Below are 13,368 nucleotides of genomic sequence, written 5' to 3' on the forward strand. Positions count from 1 at the left end.
CACAACAGTGTCCTGTAGCAGCTCTCAGAGCAAACCAATCACACCTGGCCTAGCTGAAACACCCATGCTCTACTAGTCTCTGCAACACACCTGCTGGATGGCAAAGTGCACTGCATGGGGAAGGAGACATGTAGAATCCAAGACAAAACATACTCAAATGTCAGGTGGATCAATGCATTCATGGAGCAGTCTTAAATATAATTATAATATAATCAGCTAAAATAATCATCATCATTATCATCTTGATTATCAGTAGTGTCCCCACAGATGGAATGTAGAATTTGCTACACAACAAATATATTTTTTGAATATGTAGTAGAAATATGTGATCCTTATATTTTCATATGCCCCCTTTGTTTATTTCAAATATATGGGATATGTTTTAAATGTTTTAATCTGTAATCCATATATTTATATTATAGGTTGGAAATATATGGTGAGGATAATTTCTACAACATAGTTTGAACCTCAAAAATAAATATACAGATTACAGACAAATGTATCCCATTTATTTTAAATATACAAAACCGGGGCCAATACTGGCATATGAAAAATATTAGGATCACATATTTCCACCCTATATTAAAAATATCTATTTGTTCCGTATGAGGAATGTTAGGTAATGGAGTGGTCCTTAAAGGGGCAGAGAGAGGAAGGATTTGTGTTCAACATTTTGAACATTTTGATTTTGAAAAACGCATTCCTCTCTCGTGGATTAACTGAGTGCCTCCATCAGACTTTAGTTCTCTAATTTGTCAGTGCTGATCACAACCCTGCCATGCTGTCAGTTATTTAGTACTGCTCTTGCACTCTGCCATTGGGGTCATTAGAAATTAACAAATAAATAAATATATATATATATATATATATATATATATATATATATATATATATATAAATATATATACACACACACACACACACACACACACACACACACACACACACAGTACTGTGGAAATGTTTTAGGCAGGTGTGAAAAAAAAGTAAGAATGCTTTCACAAATTGACATGTTAATAGATTATCAATTAACAAAATGCAAAGTCAGTGAACAGAAGAATTATCTACATCAATCAATATTTGGTGTAACCACCCTTTGCCTTCAAAACAGCATCAATTCTTCTAGGTACACTTGCACACAGTTTTTGAAGGAACTGGGCAGGTAGGTTGGCCCAAACATCTTTGAGAACTAACCACAGTTCTTCTGTGGATATAGGCAGCCTCAGTTGCTTCTCTCTCTTCATGCAATCCCAGATAGACTTGATGTTGAGATCAGGGATCTGTGGGGGCCATACCATCACTTCCAGGACTCCTTGTTCTTCTTTACGCTGAAGATAGTTCTTAATGACCTTTTCTGTATGTTAGGGGTCGTTGTCATACTGCAGAATAAATTTGGGGCCAATCAGATGCCTCCCTGATGGTATTGCATGATGGATAAGTATCTGCCTGTAATTCTCAGCATTGAGCAGACCATTCATTCTGACCAAATCCCCAACTCCATTTGCAGAAATGCAGCCCCAAACTTGCAAGGAACCTCCACCATGCTTCACTGTTGCCTACAGACACTCATTCGTGTACCGCTCTCCAGCCCTTTGGCGAAAAAACTGCCTTCTGTTACAGCCTAACATTTCACATTTTCACTCATCAGTCCAGAGCACCTGCTGCCATTTTTCTGCACCCAGTTCCTGTGTTTTCATGCATAGTTGAGTCACTGGGCCTTATTGTCATGTCGGAGGTATGGCTTTTTGGCCGCAAGTCTTCCATGAAGGCCACTTCTGACCAGACTTCTCCGCACAGTAGATGGGAGTACCAGGGTCCCACTGTTTTCTGCCAGTTCTGAGCTGATGGCACTGCTGGACATTTTCCGATTGTGAAGGGAAGTAAGCATGATGTGTCTTTCATCTGCTGCAGTAAGTTTCCTTGGCCGACCACTGCGTCTATGGTCCTCAACATTGCCCGTTTCTTTGTGCTTCTTCAAAAGAGCTTGGACAGCACATCTGGAAACCCCTGTCTGCCTTGACATTTCTGCCTGGGAGAGACCTTGCTGATGCAGTATAACTACCTTGTGTCTTGTTACTGTGCTCAGTCTTGCCATGGTGTATGACTTTTGACAGTAAACTGTCTTCAGCAACCTCACCTTGTTAGCTGAGTTTGGTTTTCCTCACGCAGTTTTATTTCTCCTACACAGCTGTTTCTGTTTCAGTTAATGATTGTGTTTCAACCTACAGTGAGGGAAAAAAGTATTTGATCCCCTGCTGATTTTGTATGTTTGCCCACTGACAAAGAAATGATCAGTCTATAATCTTAATGGTAGGTGTATTTTAACAGTGAGAGACAGAATAACAACAAAAAAATCCAGAAAAACGCATTTCAAAAAAGTTATAAACTGATTTGCATGTTAATGAGGGAAATAAGTATTTGACCCCTTCAACTTAGTACTTGGTGGCAAAACCCTTGTTGGCAATCACAGAGGTCAGACGTTTCTTGTATTTGGCCACCAGGTTTGCACACATCTCAGGAGGGATTTTGTCCCACTCCTCTTTGCAGATCCTCTCCACGTCATTAAGGTTTCGAGGCTGACGTTTGGCAACTCGAACCTTCAGCTCCCTCCACAGATTTTCTATGGGATTAAGGTCTGGAGACTGGCTAGGCCACTCCAGGACCTTAATGTGCTTCTTCTTGAGCCACTCCTTTGTTGCCTTGGCTGTGTGTTTTGGGTCATTGTCATGCTGGAATACCCATCCACGACCCATTTTCAATGCCCTGGCTGAGGGAAGGAGGTTCTCACCCAAGATTTGATGGTACATGGGCCCGTCCATTGTCCCTTTGATGCGGTGCTGTTGTCCTGTCCCCTTAGCAGAAAAACACCCCCAAAACATAATGTTTCCACCTCCATGTTTGACAGGTGGGGATGGTGTTCTTGGGGTCATTCCTCCTCCTCCAAACATGGCGAGTTGAGTTGATGCCAAAGAGCTCGATTTTGGTCTCATCTGACCACAACACTTTCACCCAGTTCTCCTCTGAATCATTCAGATGTTCATTGGCAAACTTCAGACGGGCCTGTACATGTGCTTTCTTGAGCAGGGGGACCTTGCGGGCACTGCAGGATTTCAGTCCTTCACAGCGTAGTGTGTTACCAATTGTTTTCTTGGTGACTATGGTCCCAGCTGCCTTGAGATCATTAACAAGATCCTCCCGTGTAGTTCTGGGCTGATTCCTCACCGTTCTCATGATCATTGAAACTCCACGAGGTGAGATCTTGCATGGAGCCCCAGACCGAGGTAGACTGACAGTTATTTTGTGTTTCTTCCATTTGCGAATAATCGCACCAACTGTTGTCACCTTCTCACCAAGCTGCTTGGCGATGGTCTTGTAGCCCATCCTTGGACAGCTCTTTGGTCTTGGCCAAGGTGGAGAGTTTGGAATCTGATTGATTGATTGCTTCTGTGGACAGGTGTCTTTTATACAGGTAACGAGCTGAGATTAGGAGCACTCCCTTTAAGAGAGTGCTCCTAATCTCAGTTCGTTACCTGTATAAGAGACACCTGGGAGCCAGAAATCTTGCTGATTGATAGGGGATCAAATACTTATTTCACTCATTAACATGCAAATCAATTTATAACTTTTTTTAAACGTCAGCCTCGAAACCTTAATGACGTGGAGAGGATCTGCAAAGAGGAGTGGGACAAAATCCCTCCTGAGATGTGTGCAAACCTGGTGGCCAAATACAAGAAACGTCTGACCTCTGTGATTGCCAACAAGGGTTTTGCCACCAAGTACTAAGTTGAAGGGGTCAAATACTTATTTCCCTCATTAACATGCAAATCAATTTATAACTTTTTTGAAATGCATTTTTCTGGATTTTTTTGTTGTTATTCTGTCTCTCACTGTTAAAATACACCTACCATTAAAATTATAGACTGATCATTTCTTTGTCAGTGGGCAAACGTACAAAATCAGCAGGGGATCAAATACTTTTTTCCATCACTGTACATATTGAATTGATGATCATTAGCACCTGTTTGGTATGATTGTTTAATCATACACCTGACTATATGCCTACAAAATCCGTGACTTTGTGAAAGTGTACCTAGAAGAATTGATGCTGTTTTGAAGACAAAGGGTGGTCACACCAAATATGGATTTGATTTAGATGTTTCTTCTATTCACTCTGTTCACAATTAGTTAATTGATAAATATAATCTATTAACATGTCTATTTTTGAAAGCATTCTTACGTTACAGCATTTTTTCACACCTGCCTAAAACATTTGCACAGTATATATATATATATATATATATATATATATACATACACACACACACACACACACTTTTATTTCTTTTTTAAAGAAAAGAGGGAAAAAAATTGAGAAAGAGAGCTGAGAAAATTCAACTTTTCCATTACGGACCTTTTTCCTTCACTCAGTGTGGACTTCTAATTAAAACCAGTTTCGTTGCATTAAGGACTCAAGTCTCTGAATTGTCTTTAGAGTAACACATGTACGCTGTAGGCTGTATTTCTGTTCTCTGCAACACAATAGACAGGTAGAAGATGTCATAATAACAATAAGGAATGGGGAGCAGAGGGAAGTGGTGTAAAATGACTACGTACAAAAAAGAAAGATTTGAATCCCCAAGCATCACTGCAAATATGCCAGGTGACAGTGAATTTAAAATTAATTTAATGAAGCTAGATAGCTCATGTCCTTTTTTTTTTTATCAATTGAGGACATACAAACGTAGTCTCCAAATGTTCAGCCTGCATATAAGTCAATCCTATGGTGGAATGGAACACAAGCAAAGCTTTGAAAGTGCAAGGAACAGAAATACAACATACTGTTTGTGTGGGTTTGAAGATCACACTGAAGATAACAAATACATACACTGGTGTTAGCAGTTGTTAAAGCATTCTTATAGAGCCTCCACTGCAGCTCTAATTATCACAATCTATGCAATAAAATGGCTAAACCCAGTACAGTGAAGAGTTGGGGAGTTGCTTTTAATTATAATCCTACGGTGATGCTACTGCCTGTCTGCTGGGGTCAGGCTTAGGGAATCCCAAGGAGGGGGTGGACACACAGGTTAATGGAAAGCTAAGTAGGAACAAAGACTTCAGAGTTTCATGTTTGCTTGTATGTTCCTGTGCATCCCAAACCTTTAACTCTCTGTGTTCCAGTTTACACTTTTTAAGATTACTACAGCAACGATGGTAGTGAAAAAAATGCTTTGGTTTACAATAAAATGTTGGATTTTACAGCTAATGTGTTTATGTGTGATGTCTGAATAATGGAATGGATATGTTGAGACTGAGATCATGAACACACTGGTGTGATTCTGGGGAAGAGTTAAAAATTAAAACAATTAAAACATAGCAGGAGGCTTCAAAATACATCAGTCCTGAAAGATAATTTACAGTCAGTGAAAAGTCTGGTGATGGTGGCATTTTGAATTATTTGTAGTGCATCCAGTGTGCAAGTATTAATAATTAGTGGATTGAGTTTAAAACCTATCTTGACAAAAGCCAGTGTTTCTTTTTGCTGTTCTGAAACACAATGATAATATACAATATTCAACCCACAAGCCATAAAAAAATAAAAATGGAATGTCAGCAAAATGTTTGAGAATGAAAGTAGGAAATGGCTTATTGATCTTGTACACAATTATATTACCTATCCACCCATGTGTTGGTGAGACCTGGGTAGCATTTCTGTATTTAATTATTTACCACTGCAACAAAATGAGACCTATTTATTTATGTATTTGTTTATTTTTAAATTGTATAATCAATGTGTATAGTATATTGTCATTTAACTGCAATGGATTTCACAGGAGCTTGCCCCCCATACTGAGCAATGGAGTAATGGAGCACACTGCATTGCTCAAAGCTGTGAACAGAAAGCACGAGCCTACTGGGAAAATTCTGTCTTCGCATCACCTATCAGAGACAGTTTACAGTATGTGACTGCTCTTACTGTAAACGTCCATAAATATGCTGGAAGCCCACCTCAGGCGTGGGGCTGCTGCCTCGGCTACGATGTAACAGTGGTTTCTGCAGTGGCTGAGAGGTGTGGTGGTTACGAGGGGTGATAACCCAGTGCTCCTCCTGTCGAGTTTCAACCCAACACATCCGCCCACCACAATGCTCTGAGCCTGCATCCTGTGGCCACCTAACAGCCCTCCCAGCGACTTCCTCTCTGCGTGACCTCCGACCTCCCGCTGCTTCCTGCGCACATTGGCTGGGGTATCTGCTCTGCAAACTTGTCCCCTCTCCTGCTAACCAGGCCCCTGTTTAAGTCCTTTGTAATTCCCACTGTTCTGTGAAAGTGTGTTCACAGCAGGATAGACACAGCTGGGCAAAATCACTTGCAAGTATTCTACTGGAATAGCACAAACTTTATAATTGCAAAGTTGTCTTCCGATGCACTTAATGAACAGGATGATACCAGTGCTTGCTATCACTTTCCAATGAAAAGGGAAGCTAAATGACAGCTGCCTACTTGGAAGTACGATTATAAATATTGTGGGTGGTGAAAAAAACGAATGAAATTGAAATACATCAACAATGTATAAGCAAATAAAACAACAAAGATGTTAACACGAGAAAGGCAATCTGTTTTTTTTTTAAAGAGAACTGAGGGTAAGCCCCACATTCACCATCAATTTTCATTTAAAAAAAGCTGCTAAATATTGAATGGCGTACATGGGTCAAGTCGTTATTTGCGATGTTTGGAGACCGCTCGCCTGACCACAGAGACGGTTTCCATTGACTGGTTTGGACAAGGTGTCCCCTATCCCACCCTGCATGAAGTTAATCAGATCCTTCTGTTTGCCGCTGCAGAGTTCAGTGCATTGCTCTGATTGAATGGGTTCTGTTTATATCACAGTAACCCATGCTTGCATCTCCTCCCTAATAACGATTCAAACAGCCTTGAGGCATTACCAGGCAATTCAATCATATAGCTAACCTAGACATTGTGACATAAATCCTATTGTTATCCTTGTGTGCAATTGTAATTTTTATAAGGGAAGGAAAGGACATTGAATTGCTACATTGTTTCATTAGCTTGCAGGATGGATAATTGCAGTGCATTGAGATCTGCCCTCTAATTCTTGATGGCACAGATATCCAGATATGTTATTATTTAGATCTTCCAAAGCATCTGCTCTTAATGTACTCAAGCAGTGGCAAAAAACAACAACAGAAAAACAACAACAAAAAAGTGGTTGGGCTGTTGTGAAAGAGGTTTATGTAGAGAATTTTGGAAAAGCAAGAGTAAGTTACAGAAGGAAGTCTGTGAATGAAGGCCAATTTTATTCCCATTATTTAGTAAAAACTTTATAAAAATAAAAACTTTTCCTGCAATAAAGTTAAACTGATAAAAGCAATTTCTATAAAGCAAAATAGCTGATGAATCATTTTTAAGGAAAACCCCTATGGATGGTCCAAGCCCAATGGTCCAAGCCCAATGGTCCAAGCCCAATGGTCCCAGACTTTGAGAATTCAACAAATAGTGGAACAATTTCTGAACCTTGTGGTACAAAACGGCCAAGCCAAATCCAGAAGCTAAAAGGAGACAATAGACTGCTCAAGAACAAGCTTATTACTGCATTTTAGTTATGTGCTCCAAACTAAGCTCAGAATTGGATGTAGTGTGTGTGTGTGTTTGTGGAGGCAGTGACAGAGGGGCCCAGTGGCAGAGCTTCAGGTTGTGTGGACAGTGAAGATGGACAGTGCTTCAAGCTACAGTCTTACCCATGGTGGCTGCTCTGCTGTCTTCCTGGTCAGACCCAATCCCAGTTTTTGGACTGCTGCTCTGTTCAGCCTCTGAAAGATGATAAGAAAATGAACAAAAAACTTTAACAATATACAGGGTGCATGAATTATACTTGTTTAGGATCATGTCATGTATTTCTACACAACATATTTGTCTGATAATGGCAACACATTTCAGGTTGTTCAAAACCCAAACACAAATTTCATGCTCTGGACATAATTCTCTTTCAAGGTGTCAGTTGAGCTCACAAATGCACCTTACTGATTTAGGAAAACATATGTGATTATAAACAGCCTCTGTTACTGAAAAGCGAACACCCCCAGAGGAAATGGAACGGTTGAGTAATATCAATTCTGCACCGGTCTTTGCTAAATTAACTGTAGCTGGTCGACTGAACATCAACACGATCACTGCCATACTCTTTGTACTGTTTAGTAAAAGTTCTGAATCACAACCTCGTCTGACTACATTACAACTGTACTCTAAAAGTCTTGTGCCAGAAGGGGATTTAGTGACAAAAAGAAAAGAAAAAAAGTTGGGTAATGGCTAAATAGAAATTCAAAATAATAATCAAAAAACTTTGTTGATCATTAACACGTGTGCTTTACTAGAACAGCATGCATTTTTCAAAAGCATTCTCTAAGTGCGGCCTTGGCAACTGCTTTAATTTAATGAATTCAGAGATTAATGATTAAATGGGGGGAGCGCCTTCTGACAGCAGAGGATCCTGAAGGATGCCCTCTTCCTCCTTGCACCTGACTGGACTGGATGTTTACGATTTCATTTTGTGTTTTTCAGCCTATGCAACTCACTTATGGATTGACTTATTGCTCAGGAACTTGAGTCTGTGCTGTAACCCTTTCATAAGCTCAGGAGAGATGGAGAAAACATGCAAACGTCTTCTGCAACATGCACTGTCAAACCAGACGTTTGTCAGGCTACCTAAAGGTCAAAGTTGAGGTGCTGCTTGAACACCTGGAGTTAACACCACAGCCAGTCACATGTGGAGCTGAACCCTGGCATTGGTCAAAACCCCAATGGTGTTTGGCTTGTTGTGTGCAATCCCCTAAGACCTCCTGGTCACTGCTGGGTAGTGCCACAGCCCAGATTCACTGTAAACACTAATCCTAACAGAAGTCTATAATCAGAACAGGAATCACAACAATGAAATCCACTACAATCAAGGTTTGATTCTATACACAGTTACTCAAGCCTTACTGGTTCAATCATAAGCCAGCTTCTTGTTTGAACCAAACTAATTTTGTCCCTGTAAAGTGCCAACTTCGCTGGGCAGAGTAATGCTTGCAGAACCCACACTCATGGAGTTATACACTAAGCTGGTAGGGGTTTACTTGCGTTTGAAAGGAGGGAAGAAAGTGGCGGCTTCAGAATCTTTGAGTTCTGGCTCTCAAAGGGTGTGTATGAGCCAGAGTTCTGGAGAGCATAAGAAAGCGCTCCCTCCCAACAGTTAAAAATAGAGGCAGCGGGAGTGTCAGCAGAAAGGCCAGGCCACAGACTGGTATAAAGAGGAAGGCCAAGAGAGAGTGAAATTAGCTGCTGGGAGGTTTTTTTCGGTTTGTTATGGGTTGCTACTGCTGCTGCTGTTGTTGTTGTTGTTGTTAGTCTCATGCCTTGGCTCAGAGGAGACTGCTTACCAATGAGTCAGTCTTTGGCTCCAAGGAGGCAGCAAATCGAAGAAAGCAGGCTACCATTGAAGGATAGCTGAGAGACCAGCAGTGGCATTACAACCAGGGGAGCCCTACTTATGGGCAGAAACTGTGGCAAATGTGAATGCCTGTATTATTAAACCCAGTTCTCTACCTCGCTACACATACCTGTCAATGTTGGGGGGGGCACAAAAATAGTAAGTAACCCCATCTAGGCTTATGACATTTACTGATTGAACTTTAACTTGTATTTTCATTGCCTGTGTTACATCACCACCAGAGCACTAAAATACAACACACTCTGTGGTACATTTTGAATACAATTTATTTGAAATACTACACAAATATGGAAGAAATGGCATTGCCGGAACTGGGGTCAAATTACAGGATTCTCGTGAGATTACAGCTTTGACCCTTCATTGCAGCCACTGAGGTTTCTCTCTCAATCGGCCACAGCTCCTTTATTATTGTTTAAATAAAACATTTGTTACAGATATCTTCTCAGTGAAGTTTCTCCAGACACTCTTGTATAGCTCTTGGAATTTGTCTATAAGAAGAGCATTCCAAAATCATGATTTTCCTCTTTTAAAAGTGATGTCCTAAGAAAACTTAGGCACATTACTCAACATGGCTTCATACAGTTAAGTAAATCAATAAATTACACATATAAAAAAAAAAATCCATGCAAAAAATACTCCAATTACTCAAATTCATACTTTACTCTAATGAATTTGGGTTGAGGAGGAGGTACATACCACCATTGACATTGAGTCGATTTTGGGTCTGGTGTATTGTTTTCAATGATCTTGACCACAGTAACTCTTTACAATGAACACTTTGTGTCTCTAAACATTGCCTTTAGAGTCTTCTAGCTTTTCAGAAGCATATTTTACAATGATGTGAAAGAAATATGAGTCTTTTCCCATGAGACACCTACTAACACACCCCTAGTGAGTCTGATTGAGTCTGAGTTTACTTGAGTAACCCTATGTACACCTGACTTTCATTATTGTTATTCAAGCCTGCAAATTAATTATGATATTAATCTAAGGTACAGGATCATGCTCAATTTTACATTAGATAGTAATAGCTAAAATGATCAGCACAGAAAGACTTACAAAGGGGTATAATATTCATCCCTGATACTCAGACTGAAGTCCTGAAGATTTTATAGGTTACATAAAATCCTAATACACTGGAGGACTGGAAACAGGATGTTTCACCCTTAATTCATCCAATTAAGTTATTACGATGTTGGATAAAGGAGAATCAAACGCCCCTTTGCTCTCCAGGATAAAGAGGGAGAAACTTTGATTTATAACATTCCTATTAGAGAATTCAACATACATCCCAGAATATATTTTTGAAGTTATGCAGCACTTTTAATTGTTTAGTTTAACTAGATAACCAACGGTTGTAATTCCAGTGCCAGATATTAAAAGAGAGCTGCATTCTCTTTCTTTAATTGTGCAGTTTTTCCAAGTCTTAGTCTTGCCCCAGCATTGCCAGACCTTCCTGGTGCAAACTCAATGCATCTATGTAATATCACGTCACCATGTCACCCAGAGAAAGCATGCTTTCCAATTCTCAGACTTTGGGGCCATTAAGAACATTTCAGATTGACTAGAGGATGAGACAACGGAGGCCACCAACCCGACTCACTTCTTTTAGCGTGGTGCCAGGAGAGGAAGGGGTTAAAGGAGACGGGTCTGATACCTAGCCTCCAGAAAAGCAAAGCTTGATTTTTCTGTTTTGTTTTATTTCTAGAAGACATGCCGCTCATAGTTTTGACAGGTTACCAGCCAACTGGGGCACTGCCAACAGAACAGAAGGATCAATTCCAATTTTTTGTTTTTGTTTTTTTCTTTTAACGTAAATCCTATCTCCCTGAACCCAGCAGCAGTGACTGGGCAGTCAGCCCTCGGAGAGAATCCAGGCAGCAAGCAAGAGCGAGAGAGAGAGAGAGAGAGAGAGAGAGAGAGAGAGAGAGAGAGAGAGAGAGACAAGGGAGAGCAGGGGCACAGCCACACACAGCACAGAACATCTCTGTGCTCTATCAATAGCCATGCGTTTCAATCGAGCGCATGGAAAAAAACAAAAAAACAAAGAAACACGTCTAATATAAAAAGGTAATCGTGCGGATTGCTATAAGGATAGAGTCACATGGGGAGAATTACTTTTATTTTATTTTCTACTTTTTGGGAGAAATCCATGAACTGTAAATAGAGGGGGGGAAAAGGGATGAGACCCGCGCCGTTTGATGATGTCAAAACAGGAGTTGTAATAGACAGCCATTTTCTATCAGGAATGGGGGGCAGCCATTTTGTGTAGTGCTTGATCCTAATAGGCTCCTTTTTTCTTTTTTTCTATTTAGAGCATTTTCCTTGTGCTTCCTAACGGTGATTCCATTGCCCTTGCTGAGTCTCTGTATAAACTTAACTCAGTGGCTGCATGAGGTACAAACTGCACCAAGCCCGGAAGTTTATTAAGTGGCACAGTCAGGGCACAGTGCTATTTTGCCTGAATTGACCCTTCGAATGTTAACAGGCTCCCCTGAAACACTCTACACAAGTTACTGATTTATATTCTCATTTTTCCTGGAGCAAGCAGTCCCTTCGACCCCAGTCCCCCCACCCCCTTTCTTTCGCATTCTCTCCGCTTATTGTAAATAACTTTCTTTTTGTTGTTGTTTCTATTTTCTTTTCTGGTTGGAGTTTGCTTAGCGCCACAGAGTTTTTTGGCAGACATTTCATGTGCTGAGGAGACAGCAGCTGGCAGCCATTTTAGATTGCTCTCTCTCTCTCTCTCTCTCTCTCTCTCTCACTCCCTCTCTCGGTCTCTCTCTCCAGAGCAGGAGTGTACAAAGTACTGCTGGCCCTGTAGAGGAGTGCCAGCATGTCCGTGTGCCAAGTCACCCCCTTCAGACGAGGGAGGAAAAAAACTAAAAAAGAAAGGGAGAAGAACGCCAGCTAGCTGTTGGCAGAGAAAGTTGCTGTGAAATGACCTAACGTGAAAGACATTCCAGTGGAGTAACTCAGGAATTAAGTGAGTAACAGCTAAATAACAACACAGGAAATGTTTAAAGGCACAGTTACAGAGCTTCCCTGTTATCTTTTATACTGCGCTGAAGCTTTTGGCAAGCACAACCTACCTTAACGATGGAAGAACCCCATCCCCTCCTATAAAGTAATAGCACTCATTATCTCATTATTTCACAAGTCTGGCAGGGTTCTCTGTTTAAGGTAAGGAAATAGCCATGCAATTTAAGGCAATACATCAGCTAATTGGAATAAACGGTCTTACTTGGAAAACAAACTGTGATCAATCAAATGATTTCCCCTTTGTGATACTGCACTGGCATTACTGGCATGTGAACACATTTTGAACTGACTCCTCTAAGGGAATGGCGCCTGATGGTTAAATACGACTGCTCTATGTCCTTAGATGCTACCTTTCATTGCAACTGTCCAAATTAACAAATTCAATGTATGTACCATTAGAAGTAGGTGGATATATATATATAATTCTAAACTATACCCCAGTAAATATCATACTGTTATCGTGCACATGACTCAAGGTGCAGCCAGCATCCAGGTTAAACAGTATGTGCTGAATACATAGCTCTGTTGTGGCTGTGTAGTGAAGTGCAGCCAGCTTCACTCTTCAGCACTGAGGAGACAGACAGAGAATAGTGTTGCTTCTTTGTAGAATAGCAGCCAAAGCTACTGAAATGTTGACAATGGGAACTCAATTTCACAGACTTACACCCTTGACTTGCTTTGTGGTACTTGGAGTGAGGTGAATGGCTGGGGCATCAGATCCCTAGTGTCATAAGTGATGACCATATCCTCTCCCCAATACTCCCCCCCCACACACCGGTCAGGCTGGAGTTACAACCCTGTTGCCAAGAGCATGAGCTTCCAC

At 40.8% G+C, this 13,368-nt stretch overlaps 1 protein-coding gene across 5 annotated transcripts in view; it reads right to left on the reverse strand.

Moving 5' to 3' along the window:
* The window catches only part of nfic (nuclear factor I/C), a 173,689-nt gene that overhangs the window by 59,106 nt on the left and 101,215 nt on the right, over window positions 1–13,368 (reverse strand). For all 5 annotated transcript variants that reach the window (XM_066695196.1, XM_066695198.1, XM_066695197.1 and 2 more), the window contains exon 3: window positions 7,756–7,827. In XM_066695196.1, coding sequence (XP_066551293.1) covers window positions 7,756–7,827 — 72 coding nt within the window. The remainder of the gene's footprint in view (window positions 1–7,755; window positions 7,828–13,368) is intronic.

Source organism: Amia ocellicauda, chromosome 22, assembly GCF_036373705.1.
Source record: "Amia ocellicauda isolate fAmiCal2 chromosome 22, fAmiCal2.hap1, whole genome shotgun sequence".
NCBI classification, from domain to species: Eukaryota; Metazoa; Chordata; class Actinopteri; order Amiiformes; family Amiidae; genus Amia; species Amia ocellicauda.